Source organism: Emydura macquarii, unplaced genomic scaffold (genome assembly GCF_026122565.2).
Source record: "Emydura macquarii macquarii isolate MOO-44397 ecotype Brisbane River unplaced genomic scaffold, CSIRO-AGI_Emac_v2 contig_2768, whole genome shotgun sequence".
In the NCBI taxonomy this organism is placed as follows: Eukaryota; Metazoa; Chordata; order Testudines; family Chelidae; genus Emydura; species Emydura macquarii.
In genome coordinates, this window is record NW_027132905.1 from 43,957,677 (window position 1) to 43,978,148 (window position 20,472).

The following is a 20,472-nucleotide window of genomic DNA, read 5'->3' on the forward strand; positions in this document are numbered from 1 at the left end:
TGTAGTGAAATAAAATCTAGGACCGTCTAACTTTACAAACATAAATCCTTACAATAGGCCGGCATGAGAAGTGCTATTATCTCCATTTAACCCATGGGAGAACTGAAGAAGAGATGTTAAGTGACTTGGCCAGGGCCAGTCAGTGCAGGGATTAGAACTCCGCATGAGTTACCATTTGCCATAATTTGATAGTGTCTTCCCATCAGTGGCATGGACTTTCAGGAGACCTTCTCCCCAGAGTTAATACCGTCAGGGTATCGTTTAGGGTCTAAATCCCATTTTCCTTTAGTAACCAAAAACTTCCACTGCGATTTGGGTGCACAACAGATGCAGGACTGGTCTGTAAAAAAGCAGCTGACACCTGGATTGGAAAGCCACTCACCTAAGAGATCTCTTTTTTGTATTTTCTCTCTCTTTTTTTTTTAAGTGAGGGAAACTGCATGACACCAGGATCTTTGTTTCTTGAGAGCCCTGTTTATTTGCAGCCTGATGTCATTGTAACCCTGTTTGGGAGCGAAGAGCAATATGCAGGGCAGCCAGTCATGTTGTCTCTGGGAAAGGCTAGTGTGTGACCTTGGAGTGGGGGAGATGAGCCAAGAACTGATGAGTGCTTAAGAAACAAAGGTCCTGTTTCATGCAAATATCCCTAGTGATAGAAAGGTTGGGGAAGGGATACATGCAAAACAGAAGATAGGCAAACTGATTCCAAAAAGAAAGGCCAAATTCATCTGTAGGGCAACTCTACCGAGGTCCAAGGTGCCAGATCGTCTCAGCTTTTTTCACTAATGCGCCCTTTTTTTTTTTTCCATACAGCCCAATTAATTGGCCTATAGGCCCGAGGCTCAGCTGCCTTGTGCAGTGCGAAGTAGGTGTGAAATGCTCCCAAACCAGAATAGTAGCATTTTACAACACCCACTCTATGCTGGAGTAAGTCAATGCACGAGGTTCAGATCCAGGCTCTGAATATATATAATTATTATGCATATCAGAGGCAGCCAGAAATCACCCCTCAATGCATCTGTAGAGCCAGCCTATTCCATTTTGGTTCCACAGCCCTTTGAATTTGCCCCTCTCTCTGCCGAAGAGAGAGATTTTGACTATGCAATCAACAGAAATCCTGCAGGTTCTTATTCGGCGCCCTAGTGAAATCAAGAGCTGTTTGTTCACAGCGTACTGCATGGAGTTCACCTGTGAAAATGTGCACATGTGCCCGGCAAGTCCAGCTGGCCCATGAAAATGCCGGTTTATACTGGTATGACAAGCCGGCCTGTGGCTCTGCAGGCTCGCACATTTCATTCTTCTTTGCAAACTTGGCCCTCGTGGGGAAGGTCGGCTTTGGGGAACGTGGCTGATGTTTGCCTTGTTGTACAGTGTCACTATTAGGGGGACTAATGGGAAAACGTGGGTCTGCTGAAGCATGTAGCTGGAATAATTACACTGTAGCCATGGTCTCTCTCTATGGCCCCTGAGCCTCTGTAATAGCAGCTGGCTCCCGGGATCGATCTTCTCCACATTAAAGGACAGTGAGCTGGTGATTATTAGAGCAACAGGGGAGGCCTGAGAATCAGGACTCCTGGGATCTGATCCTACCCCACCTAGTAGATCCTAGTCCTGGCTCTGCCGCCTGCTCTGTGCGTTACCTTGCGAGGGGAAGTCCATTCACCGCCCTGTGCCTCAGTTTCCCCACTGGAATAACATAGTATTAGGTCCCTGCATGGGAGGCTTTCATGACTGAGTGCGCGTGAGGTGTTGCAAGGTGCCAGGAAGGAAGGTTCTGTGAAAGGTTCAGTTTGCCAGTACGTTTATTTGTTCCAGCACATCTCCGTGTGACTGGAGCACCCCGCCCTGATTAGTAATTGCACTGTCAGTTTGCGGTTGGGAAAGCTGTTGCTGTATGGAGCCCAGTATGCAGGGAAAGGCTCCCTTTTCCCACCCTGCTGGCATCGCCCACGGGCAAGTGTGGGGAAATAACGCCAGCCCGCAGCAATGCCTGGCATTCCTGCTTGTGGGCAAGCCTGGAACAGAAAATCAGCTTTCAGGGTCGGGTGGGGAGCCTCTGGGATTCCCATCTCTGCAGTCTCCAAAGCCCCACCACATCAGCGCAATCCGCCCCGCAGCTGAGGACAGCTGGTTGCAGCTTCAGCCAGGGCCTATCAATGCCGCATCCTACCAACCCTCTCGCAGCACCGAAACCACGGCATGGCCAGAAGGCAGTGCCAGCTGCCTGACAGGAGCTGCCTCAGGCCCAGTGGCAAACAGAGAGGGAGGTCGCCCAGAGCAAGGGAAGGGACTATCTGCCTGGAAGTGAAAGGTGGCACGATTATCCAGTACTTTATCCCCTTCCCTCTCCCAGCCTAATGCTCACACAGGCAGCGGCCCCCGGCCTCCACAGCAGCTGCTTTGGGTTCTTCTCTCCCTCCCGCCTGGCTTCCTCACACGCACAGGCAGCTCCTCCTTGGCAGTCCCAGGCCGAGCCCTGGGGCCTTTTCTCATCAGAGGTGAGTCTGAACCTGCTGCCCTAGGCAAAGGCAGCCCCAGCCTGCTCCATCCAGGGGGCCCTGACTCTCCCCCGCCTCGGGTCCCACCAATGGCAGCTCCTGCCGTTTGCACGGAGCCCAAAAGCAAAGGGGACTGGCGCTTCCTGCCCCACCCCTATCGCCCTGGATCTTAGCATCCACTCTCAGGGCAGGGAAGGTAATTTGCAGGAGGATCCTGTGCCTCGACATGTCTGTGGAAAATCAGGTTCCTGCTGCAGTCTCACAAGCCCGATGAATCACCTTCTTCCAGTGCCACGGCAGCACGAAGCAGTGCCATTAACTGTGACCTCCCCCAGGAGTGAAGCCTGGATACTGAGGGAAGGAGAAGCCGGGGGGGGAGGGGGGGGTCTGTTATCACTGGCCTAAGATTTCCAAAGTGACTAGTAATTTTAGAAGCCCAGCTGAGACCCCTCCACTCGGCTGGCGGGCGGGTGCTCCAGGCTCTCTCTCAAGCTGAGTGCCCAGAATCGTAGGCCGTTATCTGGCGGGGAGGGGAGTTATCTGGATTCCTTCTCCTCTCACGCCAGCCCCTTGCAGGCACTCGCTTTCTTCTCTGGTCCCCGGGGCATCGTGTGTCGGGCTACGGTCACAGCTGATGCTAAAGGCTGCTGCTCATTCCTTTACTGGCTTCCAAAGTATGTCCCCACCCTGCCTCCCAGGGCCAAGAGGGAGACGCCGTGTATGGTATGTCAGTGAGGGGCATTTCCTGAGACCTGTCTTTGCAAGAGGGTAGAAATACAGCCCCCTCCCAGCCCTCTCCCGCTTCTGCTTCTGTTGGCTCTCTTCCCTCCAGACGTCTTCTGTAGGGGACAAGCAAACTGATCTTGCCTACGTGCACCCTGCTGAAACATTGCAATGGGTCTGGCAGTTTGGCTCAAGCTAGGACACCACTGGCTGCTCAATCCATGCTGGGTCAATGCTGGAATTATGGCACCCTTTAGAATTTCCCCCTTCGCCGCTCCGCTCCTCTGACCTCTCTTTCCTGCACAAAAAATGTCAGCCTCGCCATTGGGACGCTCGGCTGCCTGTTTAGTCACAAAAACACTGAAAGTGATTCACTCTTGCGGGGGCTGCAGGCGTGGGAGGGAAGTGTGGAAAGCACACGGAGAAGGGCTCCTGAACTAGTTCACACCAAAGCGGTTTGTGAATTTCACTTGAGCTGTAAAGAAGTTTCCCTGTCCCTAGTCTTCAGTTCCTCTGCCTTGGGCATGTCTGGATCTCCAGTCCTCTTTAGCTCTGTCTCTGCTAGGGAAGGCTAACACCAGTTCAGCTCCATCAGCATTCGCAATGTCGGGAGACTCAGGAGAGACAGGCCAGCGGGGTTTTAAGCACAGGGTGGTTACAGCTCCTGCAAGCCAGGCTTGATGGCATGATGCTTCAAGAGGCAGCCTCCCATCTGCCCCTGGAGCTCTTGGCAGATGAGCGCAGTGTTGGCTCCACTAGGAAAACCCCACGGACTTTTCCTGCCTGCTGCTAGGATTTTCGTGTCTTTCTTGGCACGTCCAGATGTTGTTCAGGATCCTCATTCTTCACCCAGGACCTGTGCAGTGCCCTTCAGCTTATGTGTAGACAACAACCAAACCTAACGCACCTAGCAACCTCGACTCCAGCCAGCCAACTCCCTGTGCTCCTCCCCGGAGAAACTCCAGATCACGCAGCCTACCTCTGAGTGAGCCATTACAAGCGGATGCTGTTTTTAAAAGGAATCCCAACCCGCTTTCAGCTAGCGAGATGGGGCCAGAACAACTACTCTGAACCCCAGATGAGTGGAGACTGCTGGGGGGCATTGCAGGGTATGTCTCAAGCTGGAGCCAGTTCTGAGCCATCCTAACCACAAACAACATTCAGAAGCTGTCTCCTCCCAGACACTGCAATACCCGGGCAGTGGACTCTCTTCCCCCTCGACTTTTGCAAGGTGGCTCTCATCGGAGAATACCTGCCCGTGCCACAGAGTTGGCTTTCTGGTAGCAGAAAAGGGCTGAGGGAAAGGAACGAACAGAGCAAGAAAGCAAAGAGACACCCCTGGGAAGAACAGATGGTGCCTAAATGAAATCAAATGAAGGGAACTGGGGAGAGAGAAGGGACTTGAAAACGCACATACCTTAAAGTAGAGGCCATTGCGCTCTTCAGATACGATCACCAGCGTGGATGGGTAAAGAATCAAAAGCCTGTCATGCTGCTCCTTAGAGAGAACAGAGGAAGAGTCAGCATCCGAAGCGGCAATGGGACATCAATGAGAGTCTTTGCATTCTTTCTCAGATCTTTGAATCAGGGTCTATGTCAGTGAATCACAGATGCCCTTATTCTTCTACAACAAGTGCAGCTTCTCGACGAGATTCCTCGTGCTTCCAAAATTCAGCCTTGGCCCTGCCAACATTTACGCTCATGCTTAACTTTACACACGTCATCCCATGAGTACAACTGCTACTCACATGTGCAAAGTTAAGCACATGATGCAGTGTTTGCAGGAACAAGGGCCTATGTTTTTTCCCTACAGGGGATTTTTGGGGGGTTGACATTGCTTTTAGCTTATGAATCAAGCTACTGCTTTCCTGTTCTTTCTTTTAAGACGCACGCACACACGTCATGGACTTGCACATCACAACACACCTGCCACCTTGATTGGCCTGGTGCTGCTCCCTAGCTATGCCCAGCAGCACTTGTGTTAATTCACAGAGGCCCAGCCAGCCCTGGGGACACACATGGCGCTTTGAGGCCTGTAGTGCTAAGGCCAGGGGGTGGCACGATGGAAGATTTGCTTTAGTAACGAGGATGAACACAGGAAGAAGTGGGAGTGGGAGGAACTTGCCGGGGTGAGGAGGAGGAGGAGGGAAAACAGCGCCCCCGTCGGATTTTTATTGTACAGACAGAGATTTGTTTCCAGTTACTCGATTGATTAACTTTTTTCTGGAAATAGCAAGTCACTTAATTTATTCAGGGTCTTACCGGGAAAGGCAAATGCTGCAGCTTCACTTTGGAGACGCAGAGGACATCGCCTAGGGACTCCCGTTGGGTGCCTCTCCATTCCTTGACTGGCGTGTTCTGCACAGACCACCTCAGTTCCTCTTTCCCTATGGAGTTCTGCTTCCAGTCGTTCTGAGGAAATGAGAAGCAATGAGCATTCACATGAGAACCAAGCGGAAGAATGAGTCCCCCAGGAACGGAAAAACCAGTCCTAATCACACAAGAGAGCCTTCTCGAGCCCTAGAGCCCCTCCCCTGCCTGTCGTCCTCCCCAAATTCAACTGGAAGCTAAACTAAACCATGTTTTAAGGTCTGGAAAATTCCATTACCTGTTTTCTCCTCCATCATTTATCATATTTGCATTGCCAGACTATTGCTGAGAGTAGGAGAGTATAAACTGGGAGACAAGCTGGCCTCAGGATATATTTCAAAGCGTGGCTGGAAGCAGGAAAGAGTAAAAACCTCGTGTGAAAACAAGAGTTCCATCCCAGAATTAATAATCATTTGCCTCAGTTTCCTTATCTGTAAAATGGGGCAAGAACAGCCTTGGAGAACTATGTATGAAAAGCACTGGAGGAGTGCTGAGAGAGAGGAAGGAATTTGCCTAGAATCCCATACTGGGTCAGTAGCAGAGCCAGAAAAAAAACACAGGTCTCGTCTTTAGTCCTGTTTCCTAACCACCCTCCTCCTTCAAAAGGTTTTGCAAACTCAGGAAATATGCAGAGAACTTTCAAAGGTTTATCCATCAGCACAACTCATTACTGGTTTCTTCCATTACACACACCCACCAATATCTCCTTTTTAAAGACCCTTACAGATGCAAATGGCTCAAGAAGTCAGAGACGTACAAAAAAGAAGTGCCAAAATTAGAATACACACACACACCAGAAGTGCCCCAAACTTCTCTCAGTTCCCAACCATAGATTCTTGAATTCCCTTTTCATAGAAACTTCAGGGTCACTCTGAGGATAGTCTCCTGTATCTCAGCCACCAAAAACAATGCAAACATGAACCTGTTTTTCTGCAGTAGAAAGAGTTCCCAAGTGACAACATTGTCCATATGCAAGTGGTTAGTGCGTCTATCCAGGGACGTTTTGGCCATGGCAGCATAAAGGCGAGGAGGCAGGAGAGAAGATGGGGACTGTATATTGTCCATGGACTTAAACTTATTATACAAACTGATTAATAAATGAGATTAAGGAAGCCAGATCTACTCTCTGACCTGTTATTAAAAGATCTACTGTGTCCATGTACATCTATGGGGCTATCTAAAGAATAACAAATAATAATAGTCAAACGAAAGACCATTGATACAGGTAATAAGGGACCCAATAGTCATGAACTAGAAGGATGAACATGCTAATTAGGAGACAGTGTCACCCAATGATTAGCGCAATGAGCAATCAGGACTCCTGAGTTCTATACCTGCCTTTGTCCCTGTGTCACCTCTCCGTTCCTCCTCCCCACCCCTTCCATGTGTAAACTGGGGTTATACTACGGATCTCAGGATTAATGACCATTTGTACGTAACAGGCTTGATTAGAAGCGGCGTGGACAGGTGAAAATCCACAGACCTTTCCAAAGCCTGTTTTTACAATAGCTACAGGTCCCTGTCTAATAAAATCCCAGACTGCAGCAACCCCTGACTGACAGGACAGCTCACAGACCTGTCAAGCAGGTTCTCTCCTCAGCTTTCTGTCTGATGGCTGATTTCCTGTCTGTTCCTGGTAGCAAGGGCTGCTCCCCTCCATCGTGTGGAAATCGTGGCTCGCTTTTCCACTTTGTGGCAGCGAGCGCTCAGCTCTGAGAGGCAGACTGGAAATTGTGAGCGGTCAGCCGGCTCCTGCCAGACAGCCTTGCACTTCCTTGTACCAGACCCAATGATTCATGCTAGCAGCAAACTGACGAGGCTGGCTGTACTGGTGGTTTGGCAGGGCAGGGGAGAGTTTGCCCAGAAAGAGTTCCTGGATTAAGGCCTTTGAAGGGTCCCACACCTACCCAATCAGAGGAACAGCCAGTTTGTATTATGCGTTGTCTCTCTCAGGTACACCTGATGTCTGGCTGTGAGAGCAGCCCAGGGCCACCCAGCTAAGATTGCTAAACCTGATGAAACAAGGCTTTCCCTTGCAATTGGAAAGGAATCTGACAGCAATAGCATTCCTCCCCCCCTCCCTCAAAAAAAAAAATCTTTGGTGATTTCCCTTCTCTCTATTTTAGCCCTCCTTACTTGATCACCTCAAGTGATAAGTTTGGGCAGCGGGGTGGGGGAGGACCAGGAGTCAGGACTCCTGAGTCCCATCCCTGGCCCTGCCACTGCCTTACTGTGTGACCTTGGGAGAGTTACCTAATCTCTTGGTGCCTCAATTTGCCTCTCTGTGAAATGGCGAGGCTAATAATCAGCTGCCTCAGAAGGGTGTTGTGAGGCTTAATTAAATGCATGTAAGGTGCTTGGAGGTCGTCAAACGAAAGGTGCTGCAGTCAGGCAAAGTTATCATCTGTCATCACCATTCCAGATCAGTATTCTCTTCCCAACCTGTGTCGGCATTTCGCCATGATGCCAGAAGGGGTTACTACTGAGCCAGGCAAGGCATCTTCCTTTCCCTCCTCCTTTCCCGTGCTTCCCCCCTGCTGGCCCATGGAGAATTAGATTAGAACCATAACTGAAACCCAGGAGTCCTGCACATCAGCAGCCTTTGCAACTTGCAATTCATCGTTTACACCGGCCAAGGGAACCTGGTCACTAGTGGCTGCTTCTGGGGAGGGGAATTTGAGATACTCCCACTTCCTGTTGAAGCACTGAGCTGCTTAATCTCGGGTCCTCACATATCAGGAGTAAACCCCTGCACCTCAGTGGCACGGTGGATTCTGGCACGCAGAAGAAGATGGACACTGAGTGTGCTTGAAAGCAGGGCCAAGGTACACAGAAGGTTGAGAGCAACTGATTCAAAGCAAGTAGATCCCAGGGAAGGAAAGCTGAGCAGTCTATGGTAGACCATCCGGCCATATCTATAAGGCTTATATAAATAAAGCCTCTTGCTTCTGTCCCTAGTGGTTCACTTTCTGATCAGTGAAGGAGGAAAAAAGCATTATCACATACCAGGTACATTGCTTTAAAACCAACCATATAATCTCCTGTTCCTGGCCAGGTCACCAGACCCATTCACTAACCTGAGTGAGGAAGGACCCATCCAGGTTTCCTCCATTGAGATGGATCTGTTTGTCCAGGTGATAAAGCCACCGCTTGAGCTCCGACTCGCTGGGGCAGTACACGATAAGGGGGTTCAGCAGGGGACCTAAGGGACCCAAAGCAGATGATGATCTGAGCACATGCAGCAAAACGCTAAGAGCTCCCATGGTACTGCATGCAGCACCAAAGGGTTAATCAGTTCTCCCTGGTTGCTAAGCAATAGTGTACTGTGCTCAGCCAATGAGAGAGTTTGTTCTGATGATGTAATACTTGTCATTGGCTGAGGGTAAAGTCTCATGTTGCTGGGAGAGGAGAGCTCTCCAACTTTCCCAAGGCTGCTAATGTAGTTGAATGTAGTTCTTAAAGGGGCACGGTCAGACAGAATTAGACCCCAAATTTAGGTAGTATAAAAACACAGCTTTCAGGAAACCTGTGATCGAAGGAAATGTTTTATTTTGTACAAAAACCCAGACAAAAATGGTTTTTAAATTCCTCTGCAACCCAAACACGGCAGCAATGTGCGAGAACAGGAGAAATTCACTAGCCTAGAAAGAAAAAAGAGGTGGCATAAGCTATTTTCACTTTGGGATTCCAAGCTGTAAGAGGTGCACAGTAATTAAAACAAACACCAGGGATAAGTAGGTCCCATTTTTAACATTCTTTCATATGTAAATATTATTGATAAAAAACAAACAATTTATAGTTGTTGGTTTTTTTAAAATTAATCCTACAGTGTTCCTTTACTAAAAGCAGTTAGAATTTTCTCTGTTGTGGCAAATTTTCACTGCTCACTGCTGAATTTTGCAAAAACCCTCAATAAATGTGAGAAATGTTTCTATTTCGATTAAAGGCAAATACAGAATTGCACCAGTCAAAAAAGTGTGTTTATTTTTGGCTTTTTAAAAAATCTTTACAACTTTACCAAAGAGGATACTATTGTTAACCCATGTGATATGTATTTGTCGCTTTCACTTTTTTGTTGTAAATTCACATATGTATTTGACTACCATAGCGCTATGATGCTGTTTTCTTACTGCCTTATCAAATAAAATTTGTGCCAGATCATTTATAGCTTGCTCTCAGACACCGCCTTACTGTATGAAACGGCCCTAACCACTACTGATTTAATATTTCAAGCTGTCATTTGCTAGTGTGCATACCAAAAGTATCACACACCTCCTATCAGTCAATGTAACACCCTAGTGACGTAAATACCCTACTTCCGACAAACTACGTAACGTACACTACCTTTAATAATTAACTACATAGTTCTCATTAAAACTATATTAGGTGCACTGTAAATAAGATTCTGATTGTAGTGTCTGCAAACTTTGGGAGTGTTTAGATAAGTGAATTTGCAGCATGCCATCATGATAAATCATCATAATCAGGATGATACTTTACCCGTCTGTGGAACCTTTCATCTCAGAATCCCGACATGTTTTATAAGCAGTAACTAATTAAGCCTCTCACCACCCTTGTAAGGCAGGAAAAGTACCATTATGCCCATTGTATAGGTGGGAAAACTAAGGCACAGAGCGCTTAAGTGACGTTCCTTTAGATTGCAAGCTCTTCAGGGCAGGAACTGCCTCTTTATTATGTGAGTTTACACAGCAACTAATACAATGGGGCCTCAATCTGACTAGGACCTCTGGACCTTACCGTAATATTATTCACATCATATAATGGGTCTGGTAAAGGAATAGAACCTAGAGTATCTGGCGCTGAAATGAGATTCATGGGATCTGGGTTGGATTCCCTGCCATAGACTCCCTGTGGGACTTTGTGGCAAGTCACTCAGCCTCTGTGCCTCAGTTTCCCCATCTGTAAAGTGGGGCTAATAGACTGCCCTCCCTCCCAGGGGCATTGTGAGAATAAAAACGTTAATGCCTGAAGTGTTCAGGGGCCACACAAGCACCTGGCTACATGCCCAGTCCCCTGCTCCAACCAGCGGGAACTGCTCCCTCCAATAAGGCATGACCCTCGATCCCCCCCCCCCCCCCCCCCCGGGTTTGTTTTTACATCTTTCTCAAAGGTTAGCCAGGAAACCCCATCCAGTGGCTGTTTGTGCTGCCATGTCTAAGCTAAGCCTCAAAGGGAGAGACAAAGAGAAGAGAAATGAATGGCTCAGCCTGAAGTCTGGGACGTGTTCTGAGCTCCTGTGACAGGCGGCTAGGGGGGCTGTGACACAAGTGCAAGGAATGGGAGCTGAAGGAGCCATCTTCTGCATTCGCCAGCACCCCCAGAACATCAGGGTGCATCCAGGTTTATGAACCTTCCCCAGCCCCCGGGTTCCTCTCTTCCTCTCCACGCCCTCCCTCTCTCCCTGGCAGTAAAGCGGTAGGGCCCAGCGGCTGCATGACACCGATGCAAGTCACTGTGGCGGAAGGTGCTTTCCTGCGTATGACAGGGTTATTACCAGACCAAAATTTGCTGCACTGAGAAACTAATTTGTGTGGGGAGGGGAGGAAGGAGCAGGTGAAGAGGGGATTCAAGGTGCCAAGGCAGAGATATGCCGTGGGTTAAGAACCCAACAGAGATCAGCGACATTAGAGGATCTCTGTGCGCATCAGAGAGCTCCGTCTTTACATGGCACCTCCACTGCTGGCTGGTAGGCTCTGATGAGGAGACTGATCATAATACCATTGCCAGCAGCTGCAGAGGGTGCAGAATTGCACAGGAGAGGAACAGGAATTCACAGGACCCTGTCGAAGTTACTGGCTTTCACAAGGGGATGGTCTTGTGATTAAAGCTGGACTTAGAGTAAAAAACCAGAGGTTCTCTTCCCAGCTTTGCTACTGACTCCCTGTGTGACCTTGGGCATGTCACTTATCCTCTCTGTGCCTCAGCTTCTCCATCTCTAGAAGGGGAATAATACTTAATGGCCTCACAGAGGGAGGTGAGGATTTCTGAGTGCATGTCTGTAGAGCTCTTTCCATGTTCAAAGCACTAAGTATCACTATTTCCCTGATTTCTTCCTGTCCCCAGTCTCCTCTATATGCATTCATATTACGAAAGCGCTTAGGGGCCCCAGTCATGGATTGGGGTCCCTTTATATAAGGCGCTGGACAAACTCAGAGACCGTCCCTGCCCCACAGAGCTTACAGACCAAGTAAAAGATGAGACGACAGATGGATATAAAAAAACAGACCAGGGGAGCAACAATGATGTAACAATTCATAGATTCTAAGGCCAGAAAGAAGTACTGTGATCATCTAGTCTGACCTCCTGCATAGAACAGGGACTTCCCTGAATTAATTCCTGTTTGAACCAGAGCAGATCTGTTAGAAAAACAACCCATTTTGGTTTAAAAATTGCCAGCGATGGAGAATCCATGACAGCCCTTGGTAAGGTGTTCCAGCAGCTAATTACCCTCACTGTTAAAGAGGTGCGCCTTATTTCTAGTCTGAATTTGTCTAGCCTCAACTTCCAGCCACAAGATCTTTTTAGATCTTTGTCTGCTAGATCGAAGACACGCCCAGTCAGCAGGATAAGCAGTGGCCACACCAGCCACCTAACCAAATACTTTGTTTAGTGCAATATATTATTGGTTAAAAATGCATTGAAATTGCTAACTGTAATTTATGTCCAGGTTTAATGCAACATCTTTGATCTGAATCTCTGGAGGACTGTGCATCTAAAAGTGGTTTGAACCTCTCACAGGGTCTGTCTACACAGCACGTGGCAGCGAGTCTCAGAACCTGGGGCATCAGACTCTGTCTCGCAGGGCCCACGCTGCAGCACTAAAAGTAGCTGTGTAGCCACTGCGGCTTGGCTTGGAGGTCGGGATCTGAAGTCCCCACCCAATCCCTAGAACCTGAGCTCCAGCCAGTCCAGGCTGCAACCTCTACACAGCTATTTTTATCACTGTAGTTTGAGCTCTGCGCGCCTGAATCTGTTGACCTGGGCTTTGAGACTCACTGTTGTGGGTTGCCGCTCACTGTGTAGACAGACCCACACTGGCCCAAACTGGAGCGGAGACACAGAGGCGGCTTGCTGCACATGCGGCTGAATTTTTACCTGAGCACAGGGGCACTGGCAGTGGGTGGGGGAAGAGAACGTACTGCACCGGGAATGCTGAACCCCGAGGCTGTGACCCATGACAGAGTTCCCCAGACATTCTGGCTTGCCATTCGCGATGGAGAAGCCTCTCGGGGTGGGAGGGTTGCAAACCTGAGAAGCTATTTCCTGGGCTCTTAGAGGTGACAGATCTTTTCCCTGCAGCACGAGCTCACACTCTGGCCTCCCCCCGACGGCCAGTCACGTTTAACAAGTAGAACCAAACGTGAAAGAGCAGCCTTGGTCTACATCAGAGAGACCCCAGTCCCTCCTAGGATGAGCCGTCTGTGTTCGTGGGGGTTTTCTAGATTGTCTGACGGCCAGGCGGCGCAACGGGGACTGGATTCAGGGTTTGTATCTGAATTCCTCTCCCTTTCCTAAGCATGCCACCAACCTCGCCCGAGTCAAGCTTCCCCAACCCACGACATTCGCCGGGTATTTGAAATCAGGCAGAACAAGTCCGCCCTTCCCTGTTGCGGATGATGTCAGGGTCACCTGATCTCCAAGATGCATGGGAGTGTAGAGATCCCTAGCCCCCAACAGAGCTGGCCAAAGGGGTTTCTGGGATCTGGCCTGTTATAATGGAACATGGTTACAGCTCAGCATCCTCTTGGAAGGAGCTGGGAGAGGGGTAGGACTTGTAATTTTTGGCAGCTACGGCCTAACCAGATGCCCCTATGATTTAGGTAATTTGTTTTTTACTGTGGGGTTATTCTATGACACATTTTCTAGCATGGCTCCCCTGACCCTAGGCACCATGCACAAATCGGCTTTGTTAGCTCCGTATCTTTATGGGGTTGTAAGTTACCTCTGTCTCCCTCATGCTCTAACTACCATTCTTGGTGGCTCCGGATTGCTGTAATTCAGCAATGACTAAGCCCACGTGAGCCTCCAGCCGCTGTGCAGACAGGTTGTTATCCCAGGAAGGCTTTTATAATGGGAGGTGACTCAGAATAAAATTTTTAAAAGAAGGAGGGACTTTGGCAGAACGGAGGTTGATTGCTATCAGATCCTGATAGCTCCCGACCGAGGATAAAAGAGCATCTCTCATTGCTTTTGTTATTAGCTGTCTATATGAGAGGGGCCCCAACTGGCCCCACCGTGCAAGGTGCTGTACATACACACCGTATCTTTTCCTGGTGGTTCTGGAGAGCAGAGAGATATGGGGCGATGGGCTGTCAAATGAGGGTCACAACAGGATTAACGCTCTGTGCGGTTCAAAACCTATTCTCTGAAGCATCATTTTCCCTTGGGACAGGGCTTCCCACAAAGCCCAGCCACATCGTGACCGGCTCGTGCTTCGGTCTCTCATCAAGTCGGAGCAAACAAAGTAGCACTAACCTGTAATTCGGAACGTATGCTCCTCCTGGGCTGCCCTCTTGGTGTTGTCAATTTCACACACGCTGAGCTCTTTCAGAGGGAGCAACCCCTGCATAAGCAGAACACAGGGTTACTCCCTCAGCAGGTAAAGCCCAGCTGCCTTTTGGTGCCAAAACCCTCCTTCCGAAAGGAAACCAAAGCCTTCAAACAGGCACTATCAGGCAGTTTGGCCTTGCAAAACCTCCTCCAAATGGAAGTATTTTGGCCTTGATTCTCTTTACTCTACACAAAGGCCACATTCCACTGTAAAGGGACCTAGGTATAAATGAGCATCAGACTCTAGTCAACTCCCATTTACTTCAGTGGGGTCAAGATTTCCCCCTTCATCTTTCACATCAATGAGAACAGGATCTTGGTGTTTTTTAATGTTCCTCTGCAATCATGGAAACCCAAACAAACCAGTGCGGGGCTAGTGAAAAAGAATCAGAAAGTGAAACTGACTGTAGACAGAAAGGAAAATTGACCAGGCTACTTTCAATGTCCAAACTGAGCTGTTTGCAAAATATAAACGAACAGCATAATGGTGACAAGAGTGAATTCAGCCCAAGTGTTTCGAGTTAGGCATGGTCTTTAAATATCTCCGTAAATCAGAGCTGTAAGGAGCACTAACCACCATAATATCTAGGTGCATTCATTTATAATTCCCTCAGTCTTAGTCTAAGGGATCGTAAGCAGCAGAGACAAAGGATTTTCAAATACGCTTTATATCTTGACAATGTGTCTTCACGCTTGAAGGCTGGTTTGCTGGGTGACTCAAGAGGTTGCCTTGTCATAATGAATTTACCTCAAGTGACTTAGAAGGCAATAAATCATTTCAGAAGGGGCTGGATTCTGCAAACAGCTTTGCACCGTTTTACTCACTGGGAGGAGAGGGCTCTATTTTGGAAGGACATACAAAATCTCCTTTGTTTTTTCCTTATCAGCAGCATTGTGGTAAAAGATGGTAGATAGATTTGGAGGCTGGGGTGAGTTTTCCTGACAGTTTTGCAAGGCTGACTTCAAGTATCCTTGCCTTCCCTTCCCCTTCCCCCACCTCCCTTCTGTCTTGTACACCCCGAGCTTTAAGGCCTAGATTAAAAAAAACAAAAAACCCACCAAGGTTAGGTTCCTAAAACTCTATCCAGGCACCCAAATACGTCATTTGATTTTCAAAAGTGCTGAGCACCCTACAGCTCTCCTTAAGGCCAATGGGACTTTCTGAGCATTCAGCACTTCTGCAAGTCTGTCCACTTATTCGGGTGCTCAAGTATTTTTTTATTTATTTGTATTACAGTAGCAGCTTCAGGCCCAGTTGTGCTAGGTGCTGTACAAACACATAGCAAGCGACAGTTCCTGGGCTGAAGAGCTTATAACTTAAATGGACAAGACAGACAAAGGGTGGAAGGGGAAACTGAGGCAATGTGACTTGGCTGAGGTCACACGGCAGGTCCAGGAACAAGAACCCAGACCTCCTGACTCCTAGTCCAGTGCCCTATCTACTAGATCATCTTGCCTCTTGACTGACACCTGCCCCTTCATTTCATGGCAGTGGAGAGACATGTTACCTGATAGGTCAATCCATTGGAGCCAACAGACTGAAAGTAGAGGTAGGACTGGAACAGCTCCAAGTAGCAATCATTCACCTCCTGCGGGAAAGGGACACCATGAGGCTTGCCTCAGGGGAGATACGTTTCCCAGGCTTCACGCTGCTCTGTGGGGTTTACTGGATAATGGGCCGAACAACCATTTACATCAGTAACGGAAGGAAAGACCCATTCCTTTTCCAGACACAGCTGCTAACCGTGACAGCAAAGCCAAATTCTCAGGCCTGGTGGAAGCAGCTGCGCCCTCAGTTACCTGTGCACGGTATGGGAACAAAATGTCCCCTAGCCCGTGGGATGCTGTAGAAGGGAAGGCCTTCCTGATATTCTCAGACCCGGGAGCTCCCCTCTATTCCCAAGCCCAAGAGTGGAAGGTTAAGGCAGGACCACTAGGATCAGCAGACCCACATCCTTAAATACTCCAAGGGACTCCCAAGGTGCCAACCCCATCTTCAAAAACAAATGAGGTTTGGGGTTTTGTGTTGTTAAAGGGACACCCAACTTCCACCCCTCCAAGCCCCACAACCCACCCTCAGAAATATAGGCCGATGAAATCAATGGCAAAACTTGCCCTGATTTCAGTAGGGCAGCATCACATCGGACGTGAGTGAGCTGAAAGCACGTGTTTATCATTGTTTTTCAAACAGCCCTTTTCTCCACTGAGATCGATCAGCTCCATCTCCTCTCTGCTACCAGTGGAAATAGACCTGTGCAGTTTACTGCATGCATCCAGATGCACCATGGTTTACCTGGCAGTGCTGGAATTTAAATTTGACCTTGGAGTAATAGATAATTTTCCCCAGATTTCTTACGACCGTCTTCCTCCGCCCTTTCTTGAACAGGCTGGGAAACCGCTGGTCCAGGTTTTCCTTTTGATTTTCCTGGTTCGTGATATTCTGCACCAAGGAAAAAAATAATCAGAGAGCTGAGTGCTGGTGACGCCCATCAACATCTGCAAGAGATGTTAGCAGAGCTGCCTTTCTTTAGAGAGGGGTCCTGGGTGAGTGCCCTGGGCAGCTTGTTTGTTGTTAGGTCTCCATGCCAGCCGGGGAGCTGGGATTTTATTACTGCTGTGAGACCTTGTTCCCTCGCTATTCAGGGGGATATTTTAAAACAAACTAAGATCAGCTGGTTGGTAGAAACAAGTGTTACATTTTAGGCCTCTTAACCTCGCAGTCACCCTCCACTTACCAAGCTGATTGCTTTAACGTGGCCCTAACCCAGTTTACTTGGATAAGGAGCAACTCAAACTGTGCACAGCTCAGGGGTCTCAGTTCATAGACATTCGTGCAAACAGTTTCTTTTGTTTAGCTCTGCCTCGGTTTCCTCCTATCCAGCTCTCCCTGCTGATCAATGACATTCCCCTCCTACTGCGTTTTTAAATCCACGCTGTTTAGAGCTATCTGGATGCAGGGTTTCACATGTATTGGGCTCAGCGCCACCCTACCACACCCATCCGTGTTCCCTGCAGCTCCCATTGCTCTGATCTCTCTCAGCTCACCTTGGAGCTCAACTCCTTCCCGTTGTGTGTCCAATCCACGCCAGAAAGACACAAAAAAAGCCATGCAGGATGTAGACAGGGGGGGAAGTCGGGAGGGGAGAAGTCGGTTTAAAAAAAAAAAAAAGCCTCTGGAAACCATACAAGAGTCACAGACTAGGCTACAGCCAGCAGCCGCAAGCATTGCCCTGCTGCCCAGTGCATTGTGTCAAAAGCAGGCTTTGTGCACCCCATCCCCAGTGACAGAGCACCCCTTGACGACTACTGGTCTAGCACGAGGAAAAGAATGCAGGTTGGCCATAACGCTCGCTGAAGGTAACAGGATCCTTTCCATTCACAAGGGCTACTGGGTCAGGCCCTAAAAAATGAACATGGACTAAGTGAACGAGCCGGGGGGGGGGGGAATGGGTGGAAAAGAGGGCTCCTCCAGAAATGGTTTATTCTAGGGAGCTCCTGGTTGAATCCCCTGGCTGAAGGCGCCCTCTGTAAAGGCATTTGTGATGCCTTCAGTGATGCGGTCGCCCTTTCTCAGTGCATCCCCTTGAACAGGTTAGGAGAAACCCCTGGGAGCCAGAGGGCTAAGAAGAGATAGCCATAAAGGAGTGATTTGGCAATCTCAGGGGAGGCTGCTTGAATCATTTCCTGAGTCCAAGGTGTGTGAAATTCCTCCTGTTGTGCAATGAGCTGGGATGTGATGTTCACACACTGTTCTGCTCAAGCTCCTACTGCAGCGATGGGCGCAGCGTATCTTCTGAGCACCTCCCAGCAGTGCGGAAACCAGCAAGATTAGCAGCTGCCACACAGAGTCCTTTGCAATTTCTTTTGGAAAGAGCAGTTTCAGTTTATGTTTGGGGTGGGGGGGAGAGAAGGTGCCTCATTTAGACTCAAATTCTGATGCCCGCAGTGGGCATGTGCTTGAGTCCTGTAGGTCAGCTGAACCATTGGAATTATGCTGCAAAGAGAGATGGCCAGGGGGAGAGAGGGGGGCTGCATAGGTGCATGAGACACCTGTGTCCTACAAGTGTTCTGTACACCAAGGCTTTCCTTGCCTTCATGCTCTCCTGGATTATCTAGAAGTGGTGGGGGCTCCCCTCTTTCACCCCTCTTTCACCCCCAATCTCCTTCATTCTAAAAGTTCATGATCAGAGGCACGCGCACCCAGTTGATCCTGCCCATAGCCTGTGATCTGGCAGGCATAAGAATTTGCTCTCCAAGATGTCTATGTCCCAGCTCAGGTGGAAGATGCACCAAGAAGGAAAAATCTGTTTTATGATCAGGCCAAGATGGGATTTGTATCATCTGCTCGCCAAGCAGAGAGGTCACCCCATCAGCACCCCCCTGTCCGGGTGGCAGGGCTGCCAAACACATGACAGCATTAGATGATTTGTGGGGGGCAATCGGAGGCTTAAATGTCAGAAATTATCCTTCTTTCGAGAGCAGCATTTCCAGGAACAACAAACAGAGACACAGGCGCTGCAGATTGATGGGGGCTGAGTGACAAACTGACAGCTCTGTACATACAAGCAGCCCAAACAGCCAATGCTTTCCCAGAGCTGATCAAGAACCTGACTAGTTCACATTGTGCCCATTTTTAATACTCAGTGCCAAGGAGACAGCTGCAAAAGCCCCATGATAAATGAAGAGTTGCAGCCACTCACCAGACCCATCCTGCTGCAGGTCACCCAGACTGTGAATTAACACCCCTCTACTATCCATTTTAGAGGCGTCAACAGCTCTTAGGTTAGAGAGGAACTGGTTAAATAGTGACAGGATGCTAATGGTTTTGGAGTCCTTTATCTGCAAGAGCTGAGAGTTTCTTTCCCGGCCTAATTGAATCTAGATAATTACTTTTTGTCAGGCCCAGGCAAAATCCCTGAGCACCCCAGAGGGCTCCATCAGAATGCTTTCCTCTGGTTTTAAACCGTCCGCAGACTAATCAGCATCTGTGCACAGCGTTAGAGAACATGTGACTGGAGTTGGGAACCTGCTAACTGCCAGTTAATGAGCTCACCAAGAGGCAATTAAGTGCAGAAAAAAAGATTAAATATTTGCTACATGCTGCTGTTACAGCGGAGGGCTGACTGATCAGCTGCCAGTCATGGAACCAATAAAGAATAGACACTGATAACAACAAAGCCATTCAGCATGCATAGTGTGCTGCTGAAGTGGGCATTAGGATCTCTCACAGGGATGTGGACAAGTCAAATTTGGCTCCAAATTTCAGTCCCTGTAAAAATAACTTAAAACCAACATAAATTATTCCATTCATTTCTGCTTTTAGCTCCAACACATTCGGTTGTTTGTTTGCTTTCTAACGTGGAAATTGCCCATGCAGTGTTTACCACCCAAATGTTATTCTTTTGATATATTGTATGTATTCTGGTAGTGCCCATTTGTCCCAGTCGTGAACCAGAACTCCATTGTGCTAGGCGCTGTGCAAATGCAGAACAAAAAAAAAAGGTCCCTGCCCCAAAAAGCTTGCAATCAACATATAAGATGAGAGAGAAAACAGACAGCGGGGGTGGGAGGGAGCACAAGATAACAAATGATTGTGAACAGCGTGAGAAGCAGTGGTCCCAGCAGACCAGCTACCCATCCAACATTGCAGTCCTGTGCTAGCACATGAGATCTTGAAAGAGAAATTGACTAGAGACAGATCAAGTGAAACTGACTTGGCCCTCCAGTTCTGCTCTGAGCTCTGCACAGCCCTCTTGATTTCAGTGAGGTGCTGCCCAGGTGACGTGTTCCACCAGCACAGAGCTCCTAGTAGGACGGGGGTCTAAGTCAATGGTCTTTGTTTACAGGGAAAGAAATGCTAAGAGTGAGAAATCAATCGGATTTTTTAAATTATTTCAGTTTGAATCACCTAGGTTGTCACTTGTAATAAGGCTGACCAGTTAGATTATTAAAGCTAGGAATTGTAAGCAGACAGTGTGCCTTTAACCGCTTGTCCTTCGGCTGAAGGTCCCAGCACACCCAGGTACAAGGCACCAGCTATGCAGCCACAAGTCCTAGATGTGTCCTTCCATTCCATCGGTATCAACAGAAGGTTAATGGGTGGGCGGAGCAAGTGGCTGTGGACGAAGGTGTGGAAGCTCTGTATTTAATGGTAAATGATATTTTATACCTTTTTAGTCCCCTTTCTGGAACCCCACTCTGCTGTTGACATTTATATAATATATATATAAACATCAACAATATGGCATCAGAACAATCTGGGGTCTCATTTCAACAATTCTGACATTAGGAAGCTACTTGGCATTTCAGT

The 20,472-nt window shown here is 48.5% G+C and overlaps 1 protein-coding gene across 1 annotated transcript in view; it reads right to left on the reverse strand.

Moving 5' to 3' along the window:
* The window catches only part of PLEKHN1 (pleckstrin homology domain containing N1), a 39,279-nt gene that overhangs the window by 9,854 nt on the left and 8,953 nt on the right, over window positions 1-20,472 (reverse strand). Inside the window, exons 3-8 of the mRNA XM_067566795.1 lie at window positions 16,456-16,602; window positions 15,671-15,751; window positions 14,088-14,175; window positions 8,669-8,793; window positions 5,484-5,633; window positions 4,639-4,719 (exon numbers count right to left, since the gene is read on the reverse strand). Of these exons, the coding sequence (XP_067422896.1) occupies window positions 4,639-4,719; window positions 5,484-5,633; window positions 8,669-8,793; window positions 14,088-14,175; window positions 15,671-15,751; window positions 16,456-16,602 (672 nt within the window). The remainder of the gene's footprint in view (window positions 1-4,638; window positions 4,720-5,483; window positions 5,634-8,668; window positions 8,794-14,087; window positions 14,176-15,670; window positions 15,752-16,455; window positions 16,603-20,472) is intronic.